The sequence below is a fragment of the Podarcis raffonei genome, chromosome 1 (genome assembly GCF_027172205.1).
Source record: "Podarcis raffonei isolate rPodRaf1 chromosome 1, rPodRaf1.pri, whole genome shotgun sequence".
NCBI lineage: Eukaryota > Metazoa > Chordata > Lepidosauria > Squamata > Lacertidae > Podarcis > Podarcis raffonei.
In genome coordinates, this window is record NC_070602.1 from 13,897,645 (window position 1) to 13,910,985 (window position 13,341).

The 13,341-nt window shown below is 46.1% G+C and overlaps 1 protein-coding gene across 4 annotated transcripts in view; it reads right to left on the bottom strand.

The window, feature by feature from the left end:
• Positions 1-208: 208 nt before the first annotated feature.
• KIF26A (kinesin family member 26A) overlaps positions 209-13,341 on the bottom strand; it is a 156,859-nt gene continuing 143,726 nt past the window's right edge. For 2 of the 4 annotated variants that reach the window (XM_053361939.1, XM_053362107.1), the window contains exons 10-16: positions 13,173-13,332; positions 12,021-12,183; positions 7,659-10,989; positions 4,956-5,164; positions 4,436-4,456; positions 2,477-2,627; positions 209-1,374 (exon numbers count right to left, since the gene is read on the bottom strand). In XM_053361939.1, the coding sequence (XP_053217914.1) occupies positions 1,196-1,374; positions 2,477-2,627; positions 4,436-4,456; positions 4,956-5,164; positions 7,659-10,989; positions 12,021-12,183; positions 13,173-13,332 (4,214 nt within the window). In that variant the 3' untranslated portion in view covers positions 209-1,195. The remainder of the gene's footprint in view (positions 1,375-2,476; positions 2,628-4,435; positions 4,457-4,955; positions 5,165-7,658; positions 10,990-12,020; positions 12,184-13,172; positions 13,333-13,341) is intronic. The other 2 variants (XM_053362025.1, XM_053362184.1) reach the window with 1 other exon arrangement.

A 13,341-nucleotide genomic window follows, 5' to 3' on the forward strand; every position in this document is an offset into this window, starting at 1 on the left:
TGCAGGCGTTTAATGCGTGTTTTAAGGCATAGGTTGGCCCTTGCTTACCAAGACTTACTCTTGCTTTAACTCTTCCCACGTACACCCCAAATGGGCCATTCTAGAGTAAGTGGTTTTAGGCTAAGTTGATTAACTGAGTTTTCAGCCCACTGATCAGATAATTAATTAACGGGCTAAAACCACGTGCACTTGAATAACAAATAAAAACAGTGGTTTCAAAGCAGGGGGAAGTATACGTCCTTTGAAAAATTACACACATGTGTGTTGCAGCTTGGAAGAGGAATTCCTGCCTTCTTGATTGAGAGAACGGGGAGAACTCTCTCCCCTGTGAGAGTGCCTGCCATCCTCATCTTTTGCCAAGTATCTGTATTCAAAACAAGTTTAAACAGCATTTTACAAATCTTCCCTTTGATGAATCAGGAGGCACCTTTTAATCAATTGCAAGGTTTTTAATCGATTGTTCCAACCGACTAAGCAACCAAACAGTTCAGCCCTACTATTTGTATACAAAACGTGGAATTAAAAACATGTTCCTCGTGATCTGCAAAAGGAAGAGTACAAAAAATGAATACAAACCAGGCTATTTGGAATTTCATAATACACCTTTCCAATAGATAAATGTTCATAAAAATATCTTGAATCCTAAACCATGAAAAAGCAATTATAATACAATTATTTTTTGTTGTTGTTGTTCTGCTACATAAACCAGCTTTTCCATGAAACAAGGAGGCAAATTCAGGTATGAAAACATAATTTACTTATTGCTTTTGCTACAATTTTTGTTTTTTACATATAGTCATAAATTACACTATACAGTATAAAATATTTCATAGGAATACATTTTATGGTCTGTTTAGGTTTGCTGGTTTCAATTCTAGCAACAAATACAAAATTGAAAAAACAAGTCAACAATGAACAGTAAAGGCACTTCCGCTTTGCAAATAGAGTTGGTTCCTAATAGACTTTTCTTTTCTGCTTTCCTCTATTAGAAAATCAAGTTGATCTTTGTACATTTCATAGGTTGCTGAGGCACCGTAAAGGTTTAGAACATTCTAATTCCTCCAGGCTCCGAGAACATTCTTTGTCGCGTTAAGTCTTCATGTTTCCACCTCCGCTTTCCAATACTTCAACCACCACCGCCACCCATCTTTTGAAAGTTTGGCTCCACCTGCTCACGTCCCTTGCAGACCCGCCTTCAAACTTCCACTTCCCGCGCTCCATCCTGGGTGTCACAGATCACCCCAATGTCAAAGCAGGTGACTATCATGACGTGCGACTTGCACAGATTCACACACTGCTCCAGTTCCTCAGTCACTTGTTCCAATGCCTCCAGGTAATCTTGCGACTCCTTGTCGAGATCAGGGTCAACCTCGACTGTTAGCATAAAGAGAGTTAGCATAAAGAGAGTTAGCATAAAAAAAGTGGCTTTGTTATCCAAACAGCAGTCTCTCTCGGAATCAACCCTGTTGAAGCTGTTCACCTGGCAAATGTCACAGGTGAGCAGCAGTTGCATCATGCTGGCTTCAAGCAATGCTCCCCTCACTGTGACGTACCACACAATTGCACCAGGAGTTTGCAGAGTCTGGCGATAGCCTCTCTTGCATCTCCTGTGATGAACTGGCCACCCTCTTCCACTATTTTTATGGTGGGGAAGGAGGGCATAGTAACAACTATGTTCTGATCTTGTTGTTCAGAGGAATAGCCACTCCAGTGAGACATGATTGTCTGTGTAGGGGATATGGTTGTTTTGTTTGACAACCGCTATTCTGGTAGCAAGCAACTGGTTAAGGAAATGCAACCAACTTCTAACCAATCTAGAAATCCCAGTTGCTGGGACTCGCTAAAGGGGAGTGGCCTGGTGCACTCAGTTCCTGCTTTCAGAATTCCCACAGGACTCTATTTGGGTTCGCCACTGCAAGAACAGGATACAGAGTCCAGCCACTGGCCCAATGTGGCAGGCTCTTCTCATGTTCTTAAGAGCTTCTATCAACTTATGCAAAAACATGCCATTTGTGGGAGGCAACATCCATTTGTCACAGTGAGAACCCAGTTCCACCCTAAAGTCCACACTGGCTCTGATGCATGTTAGGGACACAGGAAGCTACACAGACTCAGGCTACTGGTCTATTTACCTCTGCCTATTATCGTTTATTTTATTTATTTCCTGAAGTGTTCCATGATCCACACTTTTCATGAAATCATATCAAGGCGGCATGCAACACATACAAAGTACAATTCAGTCAAAACGTTCATAACTGGGGGGGAAGCACCATTAAAACCATCAGTAAATACTGATTGGTTACAAAGCAAAAATCATGTCGCAAAGCCACAAACTGATGCAGAAATGGGGTGAACTGAACTTACGACTGGGAAAATGAGGAACCAGAAGAAAGTGGCAGATTTCCTCACCCCTAGTCTGTATTTCTGCACCATCTACACACAGAATCTTTATCGCGACTTGCTGGGAAATACTTACATTCTCCTTTCCACTTGCTTGGATCCAACATCAACCTACACTTTGTTTCCTCCAACTCATCTTTCAAGAACTCATGCTTTGCTTTCACTTCTCTAATCCGCTGGTGGCGCCTCTCCAGGATTTTCAGCTTGGTATTAAAATATATCAGGCCCTTTGGGGGAGATGAAAATTACCGATTTGTTAATTTCGCTGGCCATCTGCCTGCTACTCTCCAAAAAAGCCCCACAAAAACCTATTGCCCTTATCATTCCGCTTCAACCACTGTTGTGCAGCACAAGCACAGAACATTAAACAGCAGAAGGGTTTTCTCCCTCCCTGCTACCCTTGCTGGAAGTGGACTTCCATGGATGCTAATCTAATAAAAGCAACATGCTATGAGCACTTAAGGCATTTACTGCCACTCTCCCAGCTAATGTACTTCCCTACGAAACTCTTAAATTTCAGCTGTTACGAACAGAAATGGTTTCCTCATCACTGCAAAAAAGTAAATAAGTTTTAGTAAAGGAAAGGAAGGCAAAATCTGAGTGGGCAAGATTCCCAATCCATCCTTGTGCCTCTCTCTCTCTATATATATATAGTGCCAAGTCATATAAAATATCAAGGAGAATCAATGAAGTTTAAACAACTCCATAGGCCTGTTGGAATAAGAAGGTCTTCAAGAGATGCCTTCAAGCACAAAAGCCATGATGCCTACGGAATCACTGCTGGAAGGATATCCCACAGCACGAGACTGGTGATGCCGAGTGGTCAACTTCTATTTGATGCCAGTCGGGCCTTTGTAACATTGGGGACAGCTAAGAACCCATTGGTGCTGGAGGAGACTCTGAGAGTCCCATGGACTGCAAGAAGATCAAACCTATCCACTCTTAAGGAAATCAGCCCTGAGTGCTCACTGGAAGGACAGATCCTGAAGCTGAGGCTCCAATACTATGGCCACCTCATGAGAAGAGAAGACTCCCTGGAAAAGACCCTGAAGTTGGGAAAGATGGAGGGCACAAGGAGAAGGGGACAACAGAGGACGAGATGGTTGGACAGTGTTCTCAAAGCTACCAGCATGAGTTTGACCAAACTGTGGGAGGCAGTGGAAGACAGGAGTGCCTGGCGTGCTCTGGTCCATGGGGTCACGAAGAGTCGGACACGACTAAATGACTAAACAACAACAACAAGCACTCCCTAGTGATCAAGCTGGGATGTAAGGGCTCCGGCTGGACCTTAAGGAACCCTGACTCAAGTTGTTCAGGGCTTTGTATTTCAACACAAGTGCCTTGAACCCAGCCCAGTAATATATTGACATGCAAAGAAGGACTAGACTGGAATATCTGCAAGGGGGTGGGGGGGGGGGAGAAGACGTGCATATGCTTGCTTAACCCTTCCCACACACTCCTTGTTTCCTCCGCAGCATCTTCCCCCAGGTGCTTTTTCTCCATTGAATTGGGAAACCCAGATTCATATCTGAATGTGCGGATGGGATTGGGAGGAGAGAAGTGTTGCAGAAGAAAAGCAGGGGGAAGGGCTGAGACTCACACGAGCACATCCCTGATTTGGCTTCTCCAGGAGAAATCCTCCATGTTGCTATGTGCACACACTCTTCCTGCCTACCTCTTCTTTGATGCAAATGCTCCCCACTTTCTACTCACCCTAAGGGTTCTCTCTTGTTGCTGTTAAGTTTTAACAGACTGCAAGCCTGAGATTAGAGACCCCCCCCAAGTGATCTGTAAGAACAGTAACTGTGGGGACAAGCTAAATCACATCAGGTTGTATCCAATACTACCCATACTCAAGGTAGACCCATTGAAATTTATGGACGTGCCTGCTTTAGGTCCATTTATTCCCAACGGGTCTGACTCTGAATAGAAGTGGGTTGGCTACAACTTGTCCTCTTCACTTGGCATTCCTTAGCAAACACGGCAATTGGAAATTCTGTTTTTGGTATAAGGAAGATCCAAAGATATGACTTACCTTTTCAACATCCTGGAAAGGCTGTTGGTAGAAGAAAAAAGGAGAAGAAAAGTTACCCTTTTTTTAGTATTAGGGGGTAAAAATGGCACCAGACAAATGACTGCAATCCCTGTCACCAACTCAGAATTAACTGAATTGTTTTCCCAATTACAAGTAAATTAAACTCACAACATCTTGAATTTAACAGAATTCTAACCAGGATGCTTTATGCCATTAACATAAAGAGTTAATGACCCTTTGGTGAAGAAAGCCCATAAAATTTCATCAAGCAGGCAATGATTATAAAGCCTTCTCGTAACATATTAATTGATATTCTCCACTCACTCCATCAGCTACGTTAAACACAATTAATGGCAGACAGCAATTATTTTCTATGGGCATGGTACCCCAACATATGATTTTTTTTAAAAGGATAACGAAAGCGCTTTAATTGCATTCCATTCTCCCCTAATGCCATGCGTGAGATTTAGAGCAACAACCCTGCCTTGAATGCTGTGCCGTTTAAATTGTCCGGAGTTACCGTAAAATATGTGCTGACCTCAGTTTCCTCTTGTCTGTGCCGCTGTAATCGTTCCACATCATCAATCTCATAAACTTTAATTTCAAATGGCTCTTTCAAAGTGCCCGGCAAGGGTGGTAGATCAACCCACTGGCCGGTGACACTCTGCTTTCTCCCCAGGGACGCAGAATCTGGAAGAGGAGCTGGAATCAGTCGACGGCGCTGGAAACCTGAGATGATTTCAGAAAAGGGGGGGCAAAGCAAAACATGGAGCTTTTTTTTGCATTTTTCATCTAGCAAATCCATAAGCATTCCAAGCCAGACAAGCAGGCAGCTTACATCCACCTGCAGACAGTTAATAGTTATAAAAACCATATTTTAGCTTTGGAAGGGACTGCGAGGGTCATCAAGTTCAACCCCCTGAAATGCAGGAATCTTTTGCCCAACGTGGGGCTCCAACGCATGACGCTGAAATTAAGCATCTCCTGCTCTAAAATAAATGCATTGCTATCTAGATGAACATAGCCATGATCCCAGAGATTTAAGTCCACTTGAACAAAATGGGCTCACTTCTGAGCAACCATACAAAGCATTATGCTGTTGGGATTAGTCACCTTGCCCCCCCCCAAAAAAAACCTAAAACGCAGAGCAACATCAGAATGTATAGGAGTGCCAAAGCTCTAAGCACTCCAAAAGTTAAGAAGTAATTTATTGACAAGACGACAATTCCAATTGAGAAAGGGAACTGTTTGTCATTTTTTTTAAAAAAAAAAAGGCAAGACCTTAGAAAGCATTTCCTGGGGCAAAAGCAAATACAAATCCATCAGCCAGTAATACCTTCTCAATATGTGTGCAACCTTACACAGCTGTTAATATTGATTTGTGGGAGAGACTTAAGAGGTTGATGTGCTATGAAAAGAGAACAGCTGCAGCCAGGTCTTTAAACTGATTGCTCTACAATGAAGCAAATTGGTCACTGAGGCCAGGAAGCATACCATGATAGATACACACAGACACAGACACAGACACAGACACAGACACACACACACACACACACACACACACACACACACACACACACACAGAGTGTAATATATGTGTTTGTGTGTATAAACATATTAGGGCACTGATATGAAATGGTGCCATTCACAACCTTTCATGAGTTGTGAAATTGGGTACCATTGCATCAGTTCCTGCCCACTCCCATTCAGCATCATGCGGAGCAAAAAGGTCCATTGTTTACTAACCTGCCAGGGGCAGGTAGAAGAAAGATGGAGAGCACCTTTGTTATTTTGATAATGCAATCCATTTAATTCAGTGAACAGGAACCCAATCTCTCAGTTTCCTTAGTTTGAAATTTCTGAAAATGCTAACGTTTTCACCGTCTGGTGTTTCCAATGACAATAAACATATGATTAATTCAATATCTAAGTTTGTACCCAATTGTATCTCTCTGCTTAGGGAAAGCCTGTTTACTCCACTGAAGGATTCTGCACCCTTCCAAAATCATCTCCAGGTAGTTGGCGGGCCCCTTTGGGCAAGACCAATACAGTGTGAAGAGTGGAGGTGTTTAATTTGGCAATGCATAATGGACTACTGTAAATGATCTTATACTTGTAAACCATTTGAGGGGTTGGGTGGAGAAGGAAAGTTGATATTGTTATTACTGTTGTCATAGCGTTCGTTTTTTGTTTGTTTGTTAGTACTCATAGTGAAAATGTCTGTTGTCCCCATCTGAAAAATCAAAAGCTGCTTTAGCAAGACACGCTTCAGGGGGAAAAAGCTACTTTAGCAAAATAAGCCCCGAATGAATTGCTCTCTAACTTGGCTTGTCCACTATCAAACTAGATAATCTCTTACTCATTTCTTCCAGAAGTTGGAGGGGATGCTAGTCTAAGTAAACACTTATATGAGACGAAGCCACTTGGAACTGATTAAACAAGTGAATCTCCAATCTATTTCTAATTTCAGTTGATTGTCTAAATGCGTTGTAAAACTAATGAAAGCCTTAGGTTTGTAGCTAATTAGCAGCATTAATCACAAAGTTTAGTGCATTCTTTTTTTCTTGAAAAAAAATTCTTTTATATCTTATTTATTTTCACTGGGGGACCTGCCAATCAGAGTTGTGCAAAGAGACGAATTAAATTCTGAAACGAAGCACGGCATCTTAAAAGGAATAGTTTTTAAAAGTATGATGAATTTGAAGGATTCCTCCCCAACCACGCCTCAAAAACCACAGTCTTAAATGGGGATGAAGGGCAGAAAACAGGCTATTTGGGTTGCAAAGCAAAGCTGAAACAATCTCAGGGAGGTTGTGCCCCCCCTTAATTAAAACAATGAGGGCCCTGATCTGATTGGGACCATAGTGCATGAGGGGGAGGTTAAACCCCCACCCCTTCCCCCGCTGCGATCATGGAAAAATGAGCTCCTTGTAAAATAAACAGTGGTTTGGGGGCGGGGGGAGAGGACCACCTGCCTCAGGCATCAATATAACTTATTTTTTTACAGGCTAGCAGCAAGGAAGAGAAATGTTAAACCTCTCCCCCTGACACGTGGGGGTACCAATCCAGACCACCGCCCCCACCCGGTGCTTGGTTCCAATTTCCTGCTTCAAGCAACACATCTGGAGTAATGCGCAAGGGAACCATTTAAATCCAAGGAAATGGGAAGGCTCACATTAGGATAGTTGTGTGCCCCCCCCCCCGCCCCAGCTCCTTTCCTTACCTGTTGATCTTTTCTTTGGGGATTTCAAACTTCTCATGCGACCAGGCGAAGACATGCCACTTTCGCTCATGGAATCGTGCGCCGAGGATGCACTGCCGGTGGCTTCGCTGTCGCGGATCATGCTTTCGTAACCGCTGCTGCCGCCGCTGTGGTAGAAAAGAGCCGTCCGGCCCATTGCTGGGGGCAGCTCCCCACTCAGGACGCTGCTGTTGTCGCTCCCGTGCCCGCTGCTGTAGCGCTGAGGCCGCCTTGGGGCAGTTATCTTGCTGTACGGAGACGGCAGCACCGGGACCTGCGACTTCTCATCGCTCAGATTAATCCCGCTGTCGTTGCCGCTGTCAGAGTCCGTCGACACCCGGAAGTGGCTCATCTTGACCGAACTGCCCGACGCCAGCTCGTTGACACGGCTGTTGGCTGCCCTGATGGCCTGTTTGGTTCCCATGATGGTTCCTCGACCAGGCTTGCTGCTTACGCCTTGCAGAGACCGCGGCACGGCTTTCCCACTCAAGGGGATGCCGGAGGTCTTCCCAACGGATGGCGCCAACGATTTCACAGAGGAGCTCAAAGACTTGGACCCGCTGGCCGAAAGGCTGCGGCTCTTATTCCCGTTGGCCGGTGTCTTCTGGCTTGCAGCACCTTTGGCCTGGCTGTTTTTGCCAGGCAAAGGTGTGGTGAGTGATGGAGGCGACGTCAAGCCAGAAGGGACAGGGGGAACTCCAAGCCTTGGAACCATCCGGCCATTCCTGCCATTCCCAATGCTGCCATTTTCTCTACTCAGGTTGGCTTTCGATCCGACCGACGTCAGGCTGTCACACCTCTCGAGGGACATGTGGCTCCCATATCGATGGACAGCTTCATTTTTGGATGCCTTTGCCTTCAAACTAGAGGTCGCTTTGGGCAAGGAGTGGTCTGCCTTTAGGTTGCCTCTGCCGCCACTGTTTTCGGTAGCGCACAACCCAGCTCTCAATCGCAAATCAAACTCGTCCTCGTTCTTCGATGTAGTGGCCCTAGCAAGGTCCAGTCCTGAGGCCTTGCCCACGCCGTTCGGTATCCCTCCATTTTTCTGCTCAAGGCTTGATTTACGCACAGGGGGTGCTGGAGGTATTGTACCACTTGGTCTGGGCAACATGCTGGATTTTTGCTGCAGGGTTTTCTTTTTCAGGCTTCCGGTGGCAAAAACAGCTTCACAACTTCCCCTGCTCATAGCTTCTGCAGCCGCACCGCTGCTGTGCGACACAGGAACCACACCCAGTGTTGTAGCGCCTCTCCTGAGTTGCGGCATTTTTGTGACAGCATCGGGTTTTTTAGCCGCTCCACTGGACGTTTTGCAGGCCATTTCGCAACCATCGACAACCCTCTGTGAACAAGCAAGCATTGTCTGGGATTTTGTTGGCCTAGCTGTGCCATCTAAATGTTGGGCAGTCTTCGCCGACTGCTTCTCAGCGCTGAACATGGGAGAGTTTGGAGATATCAGCGAGTCTGCTTCCAAATGATCACCTGTACGAACCAGCCAGGGGTCTTCAAACATCACATGCGGTTTCTGCAGTTCCTTACAGCTGAGGGTGCTGTTGTTGTTGTGGGTTGGGGATGAGGTAGCTTTTGTTCTCCGGGGAAGACTGGAGTGTATCGTTTCTATCACCATTGTGTTTTGAGAGCTGGAAGGCTTAGCGTACGCTGGCTGGTCGGTGATGCAAAGAGCACTTTCTGTCTGAGATGCTTTGGTTACGTCGCAGTTCTGAGGACTCCTGTTGACACCCGGTGATGCTCTGATGGAAATCATGCTCTTGCTCTCCGGCTCCGAAAAGCAGAAGCCGCTGTCGTTTAGGGCGGCTTGCAAGGGAACAGGCGCGTTGGGAGAACCCATGATAAAGGGCTCCTCAGACTTGCTGCAGCTGTAAGAGGACTGAGCAAGAAAACCATCGCCGGACCGGCAGCCATCGCTCTCAATCGTACAGATGCTTACTTCGCTTAGCCACGAGCTGATGGAGGAACGTCTGCTACTGCTCGAGAATGGGTCTTCAGCAAAAGGCACAACGATATCAATGTTGACACCGGTGGCACTTGCCTGGGAGGTATAAGCATCAAACTCATCATTTATACTGCTGATGATACTAACTGGCCTGGATCCAGAGGCAAGGGCCTGCAGGGAGCAGTCGCTGTTGAAGCTGATGATGCTGGCAGGCCTCCCGTTATCCAAGATCCCGCTGATGGACAACTCCTCAACAACCGTGAAGACAAGCTCATCCTCGCCGTTGAGCTCCACGGGCTGCTGCAACGTCACCGTCGTCGTCAGGATATCCCGGTCGAAGCACTTGCTTCGGAAAGAGGACCGGAACCTATGGACCTCTATGCCATCTCCTTGGTGTTCTGTGTTGCTGGTTGCCGAAAATGTGCTTCCTTCAGGGTTAGATTCAGATTCGCTACCCACTTGCTTGCTCATTCCCACGGGCGGCGTCCTGATTGCGTTACAGTGGTCAAACTTCAGGTACGTTTGCTTGGTCCTCATTGGAGACTCCTGCTGCTGCTGAGGGGGTGGGGGTGCAGGGCTGGGCAACGGCCTCTTGGCATACAAAGATTTCTCTTTTACAACTGGCTCAGCGACGGCTTGGCTTGGCTCTTGATCCTTAGCGGTATTACATGCCGGCAACTTATAGGAGTCCTCTTTCTCTCCGTCCGAGTCCGCTCTCTTGCCTTCAGGCTTGGCTTGCTGTTTGGCGTGTTCCATCTTCGCAGGAGGGGCCTTCTTCTCAGGGCAGCTGCCATTGCGCTGGAAGTAAAGGCTGTGTCCTTTTTTGGGAGGCCCCGTTTCCTGCAAGGCTGGTTTTTTAAACCCCCCAGGAGGAGACGGTGGTTTTGGTTTGGACTGTTCGCTTTCCGTACTCGCCGGGACGGTGCCGCTGCAAGACGTGCCGGGGGCTTCCCCACCAAGGAACTTGGCAGGCTCTTCGCTTCCGTCGATGCATTCCAGCCGCTCCTGCAGCTCTGCGAAGGTGTTGCACTTAAAAAGGTCTTTGTCGGAGCTCTTTGCGAGGCCAGGGGTGTCCTTGTTTCTTTTCTTGTTCAGGGAAGGGATGATTGGAACAAACTCTGGGGGGCCTTCGTTATCTGTCAGCTCCCGGTCCGACAAAGCTGCACCGTTGGGACCCACGTAGATGACTGTGTCGCAGGACTGTTCGCTGCTTGAGGAATAATCGGTCTCGTTGGAAAGGTTCAGCACAGGAATGTCAGGGTCAAGAGCTACAGTCCTTGGATGAAATGGCCTCAGGTGAGGAGGTCTTCGTATGTGGCCCTCTTCACATGAGCTTTCTCCTCCAGAAGAGCTGGATGCATACTGTCAATTGCACAAAACAATAAAATGCATTTTTTCGCATTAAATGCATTAAGCAGGGCAGGTATATCCCTCCCACCCAATGGCATTTGCAGTTCCACGCCCCAAATCTTATTCTCTGCTATAATTATGAGCAACATTTATAAATAATCATGCTGCAGAAAATTTGTTTGGCTCCCTGTAACAGATTTAGAGCACTTGGTCCATTCAAGCAATGAAGAAACTGTAGCCGCCCACAACTGAAAAGAACCTCAGCTTTGTTTTGCCTCAGTAGAAGCACCGATCCTGGTAACTTCTGGTTTGTTGTTGTTGTTGTGTTAACTAAGAGGTTCTCTGATTATGATGCTCTATCATCTTGTAGTATCCTATTGTTATTATTTATAGTCTGCCTTTTTCCCAGACCAGGACTCAAGGCAGCTTATGGATAGAATATTAAAGGAACTTCAGGGGATATCAGAGGCAGCCTCCTCGGAGCAGAAGTGGCGGTAGTTTCCCATCCCTTTGAAAAGCCCTCAAATGCACCCACCTCCTGCCCTACTGCCTACAAAAGGGACGGCACAGTTCAGTGGGGAGCACTTCATAGCATCTGCATATGCAGTCTCAATATCTGATCTGCTTCTGTGCTGCTACCTTCCGAGAAGTGATTTTATTGCTGGGTGTAATGGGACAGTCACTGAGTTACTGCATTTTTAAAAAATAAAAAAGCACTTGTTGCTTTGCAGCTTGTATCAGGCAAGTAAGATCCATGAGTTAATGCCTGAGACACACTCAGGGCATGCTGCCGCCACAAACGATCTCCACTCTTTAGAGGTGTAAAAACAGCAGGCATTATCCCTGGGCCAAACATATAGTCTACCACACTGTTCTTCAAGCCTTGGTCTCCAGAAGTTGTTGGACTACAAATCCCATCATCCTTAGCTAGCTAAGCCAATCGTCAGGGGAAATGGGACCTGCAGTCTAACACACGGGGACCTAGGTTGAGGAATTCTGAGGTAGAGGAGAGAACTCTTGCTTCGCTGGTTTTGCGCACCAACCTTGGATTTCTTCTTCCTCATCCTATGGATACGGGAGGCAAGCTGGATTGTTGTGAGACTTTCTGCATAATTAGCCGGGGAATCCGATATGTGAGCTAGCATGGTCGTCCTGCAGTTGATGTTCCCAAGCGATTCTCTCAGCAGCATGGTCAGTTTGTTGTCCCTGGGGAACACGAGAGAAACACAAATGAGAACACGAGAAGAGCTTTGCTGGAGCAGACCAAAGGCCCGTCTAGTCCAGCACCCTATCCTTACAATGGCCAGCCAGCTGCTATAGGAAGCCTTGAAGCAGGACCTGAGTGCAATGGCTCAGTGTCTATAATAACTTACAATTCTTTCCTTATGCTTTCTAAGCACCACTTGCAGTTTATTCACTTGTGTTTGTTTTCTAAGGTTATATGCGAGTGTGAGATTTTCCATGCATGAGCCATCTCATGCTCACGTATAACCTTCAAGGAGAAGAAAGCAATCCAGCCCAATTTTGCAATAAAATAAAAATAGCATGCGCCTTATTGTGCTATTCTCTTTTTTTCCTTCTTTGAAATAATTTTTATTTGGTTTTACAAGTATAAAACTGTAACAATACAATCATACACATCCACATTTACAGATTCCTCCAAATCTCTTGACTTCCCACCTCCCCTCCATGGGTCCTATTATTAAACCTTTTCTACTGCATCTTTCCCAATAATCTGTATTTTGTATAACTCCATTGTCTCCATAGTACTGGCTACATTACAAGTGTTATTGTAAGCCTGCTAATGTTTTCATTTGCTTCTAGCGGTCTCCAAGATAAATTATGAATTTTTCCCATTCTTTGTTAAGACCGGTGCTATTTTCACACTGCTTTCATACTAAAAGGAACAAAACAACGCTGGCCTTGCAAGAGACTTGGGGGAAAGGCTTTTTTGGGGGGTCGGGGGAAAGAACTAACAGGAAGCAGCTACATGTGGACATTATCCGGACACAGCGGAATCCTTTCTGATTGCTTGGGGAAGGAAGTAATTAAATCTGGGGCTGTAACGTCCAACAGTGTAACACCTTTAAGGCACCATCTGACCTGGACTATAGGTAGGTGATAAGGCTTTGAAAAGCAATCTGAAAATCAGGTCAGAGGCCACGAGTTTCACATGGGTAGAACAGTGCACTTACTTGTAGGGCACATGTTTGGCATCATTGATTAAGGCCAGAATGACACTGCCCAAGGCGGACAGAGACAGGCAGAAGGAGCCCCCTCCATCTCGACTCTTGCTTAGAACCTTCTCACAGCTTCCCAGGTCAATGAGATGTAAACGGCTGCGTCCGCCTGACACTGAAAAGC